This window comes from Oncorhynchus keta, chromosome 10 (assembly GCF_023373465.1).
Source record: "Oncorhynchus keta strain PuntledgeMale-10-30-2019 chromosome 10, Oket_V2, whole genome shotgun sequence".
Lineage (NCBI taxonomy): Eukaryota > Metazoa > Chordata > Actinopteri > Salmoniformes > Salmonidae > Oncorhynchus > Oncorhynchus keta.
Window position 1 is genome coordinate 23924413 of NC_068430.1, and position 13100 is coordinate 23937512.

At 43.5% G+C, this 13100-nt stretch overlaps 1 protein-coding gene across 10 annotated transcripts in view; it reads right to left on the reverse strand.

The window, feature by feature from the left end:
• LOC118388151 (FYVE, RhoGEF and PH domain-containing protein 5-like) overlaps positions 1 to 13100 on the reverse strand; it is a 67083-nt gene that overhangs the window by 16301 nt on the left and 37682 nt on the right. For all 10 annotated transcript variants that reach the window (XM_052526735.1, XM_052526736.1, XM_052526734.1 and 7 more), the window contains exons 8-12: positions 3332 to 3422; positions 3114 to 3164; positions 2741 to 2799; positions 954 to 1025; positions 685 to 753 (exon numbers count right to left, since the gene is read on the reverse strand). In XM_052526735.1, the coding sequence (XP_052382695.1) occupies positions 685 to 753; positions 954 to 1025; positions 2741 to 2799; positions 3114 to 3164; positions 3332 to 3422 (342 nt within the window). The remainder of the gene's footprint in view (positions 1 to 684; positions 754 to 953; positions 1026 to 2740; positions 2800 to 3113; positions 3165 to 3331; positions 3423 to 13100) is intronic.

Here is a 13100-nt window from a genome sequence, read left to right on the forward strand (position 1 = left end):
AGGAAAGTGAAGAAGCAGAGAAAGAAAATAGCTCCTCAATGGGCCTTTCTCCCTCTCATCTCCCATTTCTCTGATTCCTATTCTCTCTTTCTTGAATTGTTCAGATGATTTGTGTTAAAAGTGTTATTGTCTATACTACTGTGTGTGCATGTGTGTGTCTGTGTGTGTGTGTGTTTGACTGCTGAAGAAACAACTGAATTTCACAATATATTAATGTCACATTAATAATTCATACACTTTTCTTCTGGCCCATCTACTTCCTTAAGACTGTGTTTTTATGTCTCCCCCCCCCCATCCAACAGAGTGTCTGGCCTTCACAGCCCTGTCAGTCCCCTCTCTGCACAGGAAGCCAGCATCCAGTAACCCACACCAAACATTCTGTGAGTAAGCAGGGCCCTCGAAAACAAGCCCTGAGAGAGGGAGGTCCCTGGCTGGGTGTGGTGGGGCCCTGTAGCCTTGTCCTCCTGCCTCCCAATACATTCTGCCTCTCTAGGCCTCCCCGCTTTGCAACTCTCTGCCTCGCCATGTCTCCCTCTATATCTGATTGCCTCTACCAGCCTGGACGACACCCCACCCTTCTATGATCAGAATAACCACCATGTGTGAAACTGAAATATTAGATAGTGAAAGTTATAGTATCTAATGATACAAGGAGAGCATAGTAGTTAGACAGGTAGTAGTTACCAGAAACAGGTGTCTGGGCTGTCTGCTTTTCCTCGACACTTTCCTTAGTGTGCCTTCCTTCACAAACACCTGCAAACACACGGAGAAACAGAGACGATGTTAGCAAGAGGTGCTTCCTATACTGTAGTATCACTGGGCTTTTAGTTCCTGTGTGGGAATCCTAGTAGGCCACGGTCTGAGATTGCTATTATTCACTGTTTATGTTATGTTTGTGGAACAGAGTAACACTGTCCAGAGATGGAGAGGAGAGAGAGGCAGACTGATCTCACCCTTCCTGGCTTGAGTAGATCTCTCTTGCCTCTCACACTGTACTCAATGTGGACCAGCCGCAGCAAGTTCTCCTGTGTGTCAGAGAGAAAGGGCGAGAGCGAGACAAAGATAGGAGAGTGATATCAGCTGATGTACGAAGGGCTATATAAATACATGTGATTTGATTTGATTTGTTTGTGAATGAGAAGGAGGGCGGCGGAAAGGGATGTGCTGCTGGAAGCTGAAGGGAGTGGAGCAGATAGAGGGATCCTAAAGGGAGTGGATCAGATAGAGGGATCCTAAAGGGAGTGGAGCAGATAGAGGGATCCTAAAGGGAGTGGAGCAGATAGAGGGATCCTAAAGGGAGTGGAGCAGATAGAGGGAACCTGAAGGGAGTGGAGCAGATAGAGGGATCCTAAAGGGAGTGGAGCAGATAGAGGGATCCTAAAGGGAGTAGAGCAGATAGAGGGATCCTGAAGGGAGTGGAGCAGATAGAGGGATCCTAAAGGGAGTGGAGCAGATAGAGGGATCCTGAAGGGAGTGGAGCAGATAGAGGGATCCTGAAGGGAGTGGAGCAGATAGAGGGATCACGAAGGGAGTGGAGCAGATAGAGGGATCCTGAAGGGAGTGGAGCAGATAGAGGGATCCTAAAGGGAGTGGAGCAGATAGAGGGATCCTAAAGGGAGTAGAGCAGATAGAGGGATCCTGAAGGGAGTGGAGCAGATAGAGGGAGAGATGGTAAGGATTATGTGAGAGACAGGAGGGATGGTAAGGATTATGTGAGAGACGGAGAGATGGTAAGGATTATGTGAGAGACGGGAGGGATGGTAAGGATTATGTGAGAGACGGAGAGATGGTAAGGATTATGTGAGAGACGGGAGGGATGGTAAGGATTATGTGAGAGACGGAGAGATGGTAAGGATTATGTGAGAGACGGGAGAGATGGTAAGGATTATGTGAGAGACGGGAGAGATGGTAAGGATTATGTGAGAGACGGAGAGATGGTAAGGATTATGTGAGAGACGGGAGAGATGGTAAGGATTATGTGAGAGACGGGAGAGATGGTAAGGATTATGTGAGAGACGGGAGGGATGGTAAGGATTATGTGAGAGACGGGAGAGATGGTAAGGATTATGTGAGAGACGGGAGAGATGGTAAGGATTATGTGAGAGACGGGAGAGATGGTAAGGATTATGTGAGAGACGGGAGAGATGGTAAGGATTATGTGAGAGACGGGAGAGATGGTAAGGATTATGTGAGAGACGGGAGAGATGGTAAGGATTATGTGAGAGACGGGAGGGATGGTAAGGATTATGTGAGAGACGGGAGGGATGGTAAGGATTATGTGAGAGACGGGAGGGATGGTAAGGATTATGTGAGAGACGGGAGGGATGGTAAGGATTATGTGAGAGACGGGAGGGATGGTAAGGATTATGTGAGAGACAGGAGAGACGATCTGTTTCAGGATGATCTATGTGAGGGTGTTTGTGTGTTTCAAAATGTACATAATGTCCTCTCACACTGCACCCTTTGTTACGATGCACCTGGGATCTTTTGATGATCATCTTTCCTCACCCTCTCATTAATCAATAGGCAACAGAGCCCAGTGAAAGTAAAGAGACAGGCGTCTCCAAGATCATTGACGTGGTTTCACTCCCAATAGTGTTGTCATCCAGAATGAAGAAGGATTTACACAGGGAAAACCTGAAATCTGAGCTGTCATATATACCGCTAGCAAACACTTGAATGAACAAATGTACACAGTAGTCTGAAATAAATACAGAAACACCCATACACACTGACATACCCCTTGCTTGAGATTGTCATTAGCTTGGTCTGCCACCTCTGACACGATTACTAAGGCAGCTGAAGCAGAGAATGGAGAGAGAAACAGAATGGGTTAATGCACATCAATATGCTGGGAGTATAAACAGCTTTGTTTGTCCCGGAACAACTATCCTCTGATATTATATCTAACAGCCTGTGTGTGTGTGTGTGTGTGTGTGTGTGTGTGTGTGTGTGTGTGTGTGTGTGTGTGTGTGTGTGTGTGTGTGTGTGTGTGTGTGTGTGTGTGTGTGTGTGTGTGTGTGTGTGTGTGTGTGTGTGTGTGTGTGTTTGACTGCTGAAGAAACAACTGAATTGTTAAAGTATATTGGAGAGTCTACAGAGTAAGACTATACCTTGTGTATCCTCATATTCTTTAGAATCAGGGGAAAGGTTGTTTAAGTAATCTAGAAAAAATGATGGCACAGACAAATGAGTCAAAAACATAAACTGGTTAATAAGGTGTAGAATGCCACATACTGAAACACTATTCAAGGTGGAGAGCCATGATAGGGCACATGAAAGTTAGTATTACAATATTGCAATAGTACATCATGAGGTGAGTGTAGGGTACCTGTGAGCAGCATGCGGTACTGGAGGACTCTCACAATGACCTGCAGCAGCTGATGCCGCAGTGGGAACTGAGGTCCATCTGGGCCCTGCTTCTGAACACATAAACACATTGTCAGGTTAATACATGCTCGCATTCTTAACTGTGGAACATACACACACAGAGACATAAACACACAACCTCACACAAGCACATAGATAATACAATGCACACACTACTCTGCCTAAGTGACCTCGGGTTCAAATGTCATAGATGAAAAAGGGAATGCTTATATAACCTTGTTAGAACATTTGACCACCAACCTGACCCTATTCTTCTGCCCTTCTGGAATTACTTAAGGGGAGAAGGGAGAAAAAGACAATAAGAGAAAGATTGTTTTTAAATCCATCAGGGGATAATTGTGTCTGACAGATCTGTATAATAGTAAGTGTGTCTGACAGAGGTCTATAATAAAGAGGACCCAGAGCAGTGCACTCCTAGAAAAAGGGTCCCAAAATGATTATTCGGTTGTCCCCATATCAGAACCCTTTTTGGTTCCAGGTACAAAGAACCATTTAAGTTCCAGGTAGAACTCCTTTGGGTTCCACATAGAATCCTATGTGTAAAGGGTTCTACCTGGAAACCAAAAAGGGTTCTTCAAAGGGTTATTGTATGGGATCAGCCAAATAACCTTTTTAGGTTCTAGATAGCACCTTTTTTCTAAGAGTGTGGGAGCAGGTACACACATTAGCACTGACTGAGGATCCTCCTAATCCAATAGAGCCCCATTCCTCATTGGAGAGGGAGAGAACACCCCACGGGACTGAGACAACCATCCCTTAATTTACACTGGGTGACTGTGGAACACACACATGCACGCAAGACTCACGCATACCTATGCACACACATGCACCGGGCTGGTGAGATAATATTGCTTACCCTGTAAAGGAGAGAATTAGGAGCCAACACACACCTTTGGCTTCATTATCAGAGATGGAGCCTTGAAGAGGCAGAGCAACAATTTGGAAGCAGGATTCTAGTGTCAACCCCCCCTTTAATCAGCTAAATTCTCTTTCTCTCTGTTTCACTCTCCCACTCTTTTATTCCACTCCCTCTCTCTCTAAAGGGCCTTTCCAGGATTATCTCTATCAACATAGCAGCCTGCTTAGGAGACTGATGGTCTGGATTTGGTAGGGCTCCAGTCCTCTCTGTCATAATAACCAACAGAGGACATGGGAATCAGATTATATCCCAGAGAAATATAACTGGAGTCAATGTAAGCAACCTAATCTATGATCCTTTAACTGTTAGCACTGAGGGTATTGTCAGCAATAATCATATGCCCATATAATTGAATTTCACTGTTTGCACTGAAACTGTCTGCCTTTAGGAAGATGCCCACTGTGGGCAGCCCATTGGCTTAAATGTCACTGACATGTCTACCTCGGATCAGCCTCTCAGAATAGCAGAATAGAATAGAATATTAACATATGTAGCGTGAGGAACAAGTTTCGTGAAATTGACAACTTACTGACATCAGAAAATATTCATATTCTGGCCATCTCTGAAACACATTTAGACCATTCCTTTGATGATGCAGTAGTATCTATACATGTACATGGTTATAGAGCATACGGGAAAGATATACATGGAAACGGAGGAGGTGTTCCAACAGGGTGTATGTCCAGTGTCAGATTCCTGGTAGGCTGAAAGAGGATCTCATGTCAGATGATATAGAAGTAATATGGCTACAGGTTGATCTGCCTCACCTAAAGCCTTTTCTCATAGGAAGTTGTTATAGACCACTGAGTGCTAAAAGTCAGTATTTGGACTATATGTGTGAAATGCTAGATAATGTATGTGATATCAACAGAGAGATATCTTTTCTGGATGCCCTAAATATGTGAAATGCTAGATAATGTATGTGATATCAACAGAGATATATATTTTCTGGATGCCCTAAATATTGAGCTGTCCACTAAAAAATAAGCTTTAAGCTATAACTGATGCTTGCAATCTGGTTCAGGTTATCAGTCAACCTACCAGGGTATTTCCAAACAGAACAGGAGCTAAATCATCCACATGTATTGATCACATCTTTACTAATGCTGCAGAAATCTGCTCTAAAGCATTATCCAAATCCATCAGATGTAGGGATCCTAATATAATATCTAGAAAAAACAACGTTCCAAAGACTGGACCTAAAATTGTGCATAAGTGATCATACAAGAGGTTTTGCAATAATACCTATGTTGAATGTTTGTTGAGCTGATGTGTTTAATGAGGACCAACCTGACGCAGCACTTGAAGCATTAATGTAACTGCGTCTTCTGGTTACTGATGGGCATGCACCCATTAAGAAACAGACTGTTAGAATTGCAAAACACCCATGGATAGATTCATTGAAAAACTGTATAGCTGAGAGGGATGAGGCAAAGGGAATAGCAAATCATTCTGACATCACAGCAGACTGGCAAACATACAGTAAATCGAAAAATCACATAACTAAACTAAACAAAAAGAAGAAGAAACTATACTATGGACCAAAGATAAATTATATAAAGAATGACAGTAAAATGCTCTGGAGTACTTTAAATTAATTTCTAGGCAAAAAAGGTAAATCTGCTCCATCCTTCATTTGAGGCAGATTGCTTGTTCCTCACAAAACCCTTTGATATTGCCAACCACTTTAATCACTTTTTTGTTTTCAAGACATGGAAAACAACAAAACGCTGAGCTTTCATATTCATGCATAACGGACCAAATAATGAAAGTATTGTAGTTTTGAGTTCCGCAATGTGGGTGTGGAAGCGGTAAAAAAATGGTTGCTATCAATAAATAAGGACAAGCCACCTAGTACTGATAAATGGGATGGTAGCAGAACACATTGCCACTCCTGTTTTCCACATCTTCAATTTAAGCCTAGAAGACAGTGTGTTCCCTCAGGTCTTGAGGGAGGCAAAGGTCATTCCGCTGCCCAAGAATAGCAGAGCACCCTTTAATGGTTCAAACAGCCGACCAATCAGCCTGTCACCAGCGCTTAGCAAACTTTAGAAAAAAAATGGTGTTTGACCAAATACAAAGTTATTTTACAGAAAACAAATTAACAACAGAATTTTAGCATGCTTATAGGGAAGGGCACTCAACATGCTCGGCACTGACACAAATGACTGATGATTGGCTGAAAGAAATTGGTAGTAAGAACATTGTGGGAGATGTTTTGTTAGACTTCAGTGCAGCTTTTGATAGCTTTGATCATAACCTATTGTTGAGAAAACGTAGGTGTTATGGATTTTCAATCTCTGCCTGGCGACCGGCAAGTTCGGCATGGTGGCAGCACTTTTACTTTATGTGTTTGTGTTAAATGTTACTGGAAATAATTGCATCTGCAATTTAGATGAATGAATAGTACATTCTCAGCAACTTCTCAGTCATGCAAACACGTTTGATGGCATCCAGCACTTCGGATTTGGAAGGAATGTTAAACACCAAACTTTCATAGCACCTTGGCACAAACAAAAACGATCATTGAAAGCCAGTCTGAAATCTCAAATTAATGGTGGAGATCTTATAATAACTCTATGCCTTCTCTTATCGGGTGATATCCATCAATGCCCTGGACCTCACTTTATCACCAACCCCATCACACGGCCTATGTACCCAGGCTCCTCTTGCGAAAACTTAAAATGCAGCAATTCTAGCTTTGGGCAAGGTGTCAATGAAGCTTACCGTTGCTGTCGGTGTGCTGTACCCATGGGGCGTGTCGATCATTGAAGGTGGAGTGGGAACAGAGGACTGACCGAGGGTGGAGAGTGCACCGGAGGAGGGGGGGTCCACAGCGGAGCGGAGGCCACCAGAGGCGAGTGACGGGGGGACACGGTGGTGAGGACGATGGAGTGGCACCTGGGGAGGGGTGCTCCATGGCAACAGAGAGGCCACCAGAGGCAGTGCAGTGGGAAGATGGCAGCGCAGTGGGAGGCGAGTTACAAGTGGATCGGGAATTCAATGAGGCCTTTGGGGAGAAGAGCTTACATTTTGTGCACTTCAACGCCGAAGCCTACTACCGAAGATCGATGAGATACGCCTGTTGGTTTGCAAATCAGAGGTGGGTGTCTTATGTTTTACTGAAACATAGTTTGATTAATCTTTTTGTGACTGAGAAATTGAGATAGATTGAGGTAATTACTCTGTTGTCAGGAAGGATCGGAATTGGAACGGTGGGGGAATATGTGCGTTTGTAAGATCAGACATTGCGTTTAACGTCAGATCGGATTTAAGCGCTAATCTGGAGATTGTCTGGCTGGATATCAGCCTTCCCAAAACCAAGCCGATTTTGTTGGGGGTGTGTTATAGGCCAGGCCGCCCAAGCAGAATGCATTCTATGAAGGTCTTGAACTTGTGTTGTCAAACTGTAATGATTCCCTGTTGAAGGAAATAATTTTGTTAGGGGATTTCAATACTGATGTCTGCAAAAATAATAGCCCAACCCACAATGTATTTATGCACTTTTGTAGATCACTTGCTATGACCCAAATTATAAAATATCCCACCAGGATATGTGAAACAGTGCAAAGTACGATTTACTTAATATTGGTGTCTGATAAATCTAAAATATCACAGAGTGGAGTAATAGTATATGGAATCAGTGATCATTGTATTACATTTTACACAAGGAGGATTTTTAAAGATATATTTAAGTGTCACAAAACTTTTAGAATCAGAGGACTGATGAAGTCCTAGGAAGTTTAGGCAGGAAGTGGGTAAAATTGACTGGTCACCTGTGCTAGATAGTGTAGGGGTAGACAGTGCCTGGGAAGTCTTTAAATGTAGATTCCTTGATGTGGTGAATGTGATGGCTCCCATTAGACTGGCCAGGGTAAAGCAGAGATCTAGCCCTTGGTTTAATCATGAGATTCTAGAATCTTTCCAAGCAAGGAATAAAAAAAATAAAGAATGCTCAAGAGCAGCATGATTTCATCCTGTATAAACATCACAGAAATGAAGCACAGAGCAGGATGGATGAAGCTAAGAGGGGTTACTTTGCTGAGAAAATAATTGAGACCAAAAAAGTCCCTAAAAAGACTTCGAAATCATTTAAGGAACTAGGCTGTAGTAGTACTACCAAAAACAAACTAAACAGTATTGGACGGAACATCAGGGGGGAGATGGTAGAGTTGAAGTCATAAGTTTACATACACTTAGGTTGGAGTCATTAAAACTCGTTTTTCAACCTCTACACACATTTCTTGTTAACAAACTACAGTTTTGGCAAGTCAGTTAGGACATCTACTTTGTGCATGACACAAGTAATTTTTCCAACAATTGTTTACAGACAGATTATTTCACTTATGATTCACTGTATCACAATTCCAGTGGGTCAGAAGTTTACATACACTAAGTTGACTGTGCCTTTAAACAGCTTGGAAAATTCCAGGAAATTATGTCATGGCTTTAGAAGCTTCTGGCATCATTTGAGTCAATTGCAGGTGTACCAGTCAATGTATTTCAAGGCCAACTTCAAACTCAGTGCCTCTTTGCTTGTAAAATGAGTCCTATAACAACATAATCTGAAAGGCCGCTCAGCAAGAAAGAAGCCACGTCTCAAGACATCAGTCAGGATGTTAAAGCTTGGTCGCAAATGGGTCTTCGAAATGGACAATGACCCCAAGCATACTTCCAAAGTTGTGGCAAAATGGCTTAACGACAACAAAGTCAAGGTATTGGAGTGGCCATCACAAAGCCCTGACCTCAATCATATAGAACATTTGTGGGCAGAACTGAAAAAGCATGTGCGAGCAAGGAGGCCTACAAACCTGACTTAGTTACACCAGCTCTGTCAGGAGGAATGGGCCAAATTTCACCCAACTTATTGTGGAAACCATGTGGAAGGCTACCCAAAATGTTTGACCCAAGTTAAACAATGTAAAGGCAATGCTACCAAATACTAATTGAGTGTATGTAAACTTCCGACCTACTGGGATTGTGGTGAAAGAAATAAAAGCTGAAATAAATAATTCTCTCTACTATTATTCTGACATTTCACATTCTTAAAATAAAGTGCTGATCCTAACTGACCAAAAACAGGGAATTTTTACTAGGATTAAATGTCAGGAATTGTGAAAAACTGAGTTTAATTGTATTTGGCTAAGGTGTATGTAATCTTCTGACTTCAACTGTATATGAAAAAGCAGAGGTTGCCAATGAATTGAACTATTTTTTTACTTCTGTTTCCAGCAAGCTGGTTAGCAAGCTGCCCCCCAGTTCTGGTTTGCATGGAAGCAACCAAGTCAAGAAGTATTATATAGAGTTATGGATTTGACCAAGAAAGGGCCGGAAGTATACAGAATGGTGTCGTCTGCGTAGAGGTGGATCAGGGAATCGCCCGCAGCAAGAGCGACATCATTGATATATACAGAGAAAAGAGTCGGCCCGAGAATTGAACCCTGTGGTATCCCCATAGAGACTGCCAGAGGTCCGGACAACATGCCCTCCGATTTGACACACTGAACTCTGTCTGCAAAGTAGTTGGTGAACCAGGCGAGGTAGTCATTAGAACAACGAAGGCTGTTGAGTCTGCCGATAAGAATACAGTGATTGACAGAGTCGAAAGCCTTGGCCAGATCGATGAAGACGGCTGCACAGTGCTGTCTTTTATCGCTGGCGGTTATGATATCGTTCAGTACCTTGAGCGTGGCTGAGGTGCACCCGTGACCGGCTCGGAAACCGGATTGCACAGCGGAGATCTGTTTATTATCTTGGCTTTCGAAAACTTTAGAAAGGCAGGGCAGGATGGATATACAGTGGGGAGAACAAGTATTTGGTACACTGCCGATTTTGCAGGTTTTCCCCACTTACAAAGCATGTAGAGGTCTGTAATTTTTTATCATAGGTACACTTCAATTGTGAGAGACGGAATCTAAAACAAAAATCCAGAAAATCTCATTGTATGATTTTTAAGTAATTAATTAGCATTCTTTTGCATGACATAAGTATTTGATACATCAGAAAAGCAGAACTTAATATTTGGTACAGAAACCTTTGTTTGCAATTACAGAGATCATACGTTTCCTGTAGTTCTCAGGTTGGCACACACTGCAGCAGGGATTTTGGCCCACTCCTCCAAACAGACCTTCTCCAGATCCTTCAGGTTTCGGGGCGGTCGCTGGGCAATACGGACTTTCAGCTCCCTCCAAAGATTTTTTATTGGGTTCAGGTCTGGAGACTGGCTAGGCCACTCCAGGACCTTGAGATGCTTCTTATAGAGCCACTCCTTAGTTGCCTTGGCTGTGTGTTTCGGGTCATTGTCATGCTGGAAGACCCAGCCACAACCCACCTTCAATGATCTTACTGAGTGAGGGAAGGAGGTTGTTGGCCAAGATTTCGCGATACATGGCCCCATCCATCCTCCCCTCAATACGGTGCAGTCGTCCTGTCCCCTTTGCAGAAAAGTATCCCCAAAGAATGATGTTTCCACCTCCATGCTTCACGGTTGGGATGGTGTTCTTGGGGTTGTACTCATCCTTCTTATTTCTCCAAACACGGCGAGTGGAGTTTAGTCCCAAACCTCTATTTTTGTCTCATCAGACCACATGACCTTCTCCCATTCCTCCTCTGGATCATCCAGATGGTCATTGGCAAACTTCAGACGGGCCTGGACATGCGCTGACTTGAGCAGGGGGACCTTGCGTGCGCTGTCGGATTTTAATCCATGACGGCGTAGTGTGTTACTAATGATTTTCTTTGAGACTGTGGTCCCAGCTCTCTTCAGGTCATTGACCAAGTCCTGCCGTGTACTTCTGGGCTGATCCCTCACCTTCCTCATGATCATTGATGCCCCACGAGGTGAGATCTTGCTTTGAGCCCCAGACAGAGGGTGATTGACCGTCATCTTGAACTTCGCCTTCTCTTTGCCTTCTCACCAAGCTGCTTGCCTATTGTCCTGTAGCCCATCTCTTGGCCATTGTGGTGTCTGTTTGATTGAGTGTGTGGACAGGTGTCTTTTATACAGGTAACAAGTTCAAACATGTGCAGTTAATACAGGTAATGAGTGGAGAACAGGAGGGCTTCTTAAAGAATAACTAACAGGTCTGTGAGAGCCGGAATTCTTACTGGTTGGTAGGTGATCAAATACTTATGTCATGCAATAAAATGCAATAAAATGCTAATTAATTACTTATCCCAGTTTAGGTCACCTAACAGAACGAACTCTGAAGCTATATGGGGGGCGATCAATTCACAAATGTCTCCTTTGGCAGTTCTATCTATCTAGCCCGCGAGCACGCGGGCGACGCAGTGTTTAAAGTTAGTAGCCTAGGGCTAGTAGAAACGTCTGCCCCGACGTCCGACAGAGGCCGGTCGAAGGCACAGCGGATGGAGTATTCGTCGACAGACCAGTCGTGGTGGTGCGGCTGGGCGCCTTGTCGACAAAGGATCCAAGCCAGATGGCGAAAGAGGTATTGTAGTTGTAGTAATTTAGTTTGCTAGCCGAGAGATGCGCCTGGCAAACGGCTAACTGGTGCTAGCTTCGGGGCAGGGGAGTTAGCCACTATAGCCACTCGGTAGCAGCGGTGATCCGGTGCCAAGGTACAGAGCTTACGGCAAGGATCCGGTGGAGTAGTGGGTTCTAGCTGTGTTTGAGTGGAGTCCGGGTGAACAACTGAGTAGGCCGGGAGGTAGGCCTCAGGGATAGCTTCGGTACTGGGTAACTCGGTGGGTGCTAGCTTGCTGTGAAGATCAGGAGTAATGGTCAAGGCATTACGGCAAGAATCCGGCTATGTAGTGGAGAGACAGTCCGATACTGGTAGGCTGGCGAGTATTATCCAGGCTGAAAAAAAAGGTCTGGTATCTGTATGTAGAAGGTAAAGGCCGCTACCAGTGGCTAACAATGACTAAATATCTTGTAGCTAATTAGCTGGTTAGCTTCTGATGGCTAGGTGGTTCTCTAAAAAATTTAAATAATAGCGGTTCCGTATCACATTGGGTGAGGCAGGTTACCTGAAGGTATAATTGAATTAAAATGGAAGATTGAAAATAAAATTGAAATATATCCACAACAAAAGATAAAAAATACAGAAGTACACGAGAGGACGAACAAAACACTTCTGCACTGCTACGCCATCTTGGAAACAAGCTAATATTATACCTCTATATAAGAAGGGGATAAAGTCTGACCCTGGGAATTATAGGCCTGCATCTATCCTCTGTGTATCATCAAAGATCCTGGAGAGAGTTGTACATGAGCAAAATGTATGAATATGTTAACAAACAGGGTGTAATGTATTATTTTCAGTCTGGTTTTAGAAAAACATACTCCACTGATTCATGTCTACTTTACTTGACTGACTTCATCAGCTAAGAGATTGATGAGGGAAATCTCTGTGGAATGGTACTGCTTGACCTACAGAAGGACTTTGATACAATTAACCACTGTCTCTTAATCTCCAAACTGGAGGCACTGGGATTAAGTAGTATCCCTCTAGGCTGGGTAAAGTCCTATTTATCAGGAAGGGAGCAAGTAGTAGAGGTTAATGGTTCACTGTCTCAGGCAAAACGAATGAGTTGTGGCGTTCCGCAGGGTAGTGTGCTTGGGCCTTTATTGTATATTAATGATATTAAAGATGCTTGATCTTGCCATCTTTTTCTTTATGCGGATGACTCTACACTTCTGCTGTCTCACAAAAGGAAAACTATGTTGCACAGAGCTTACTAATATTAGCAAATGGCTTGGAGATAATAAGCTATCTCTGCACTTAGGGAAAACTGAAGCAATTAGTTTTGGATACAGACCTAAATT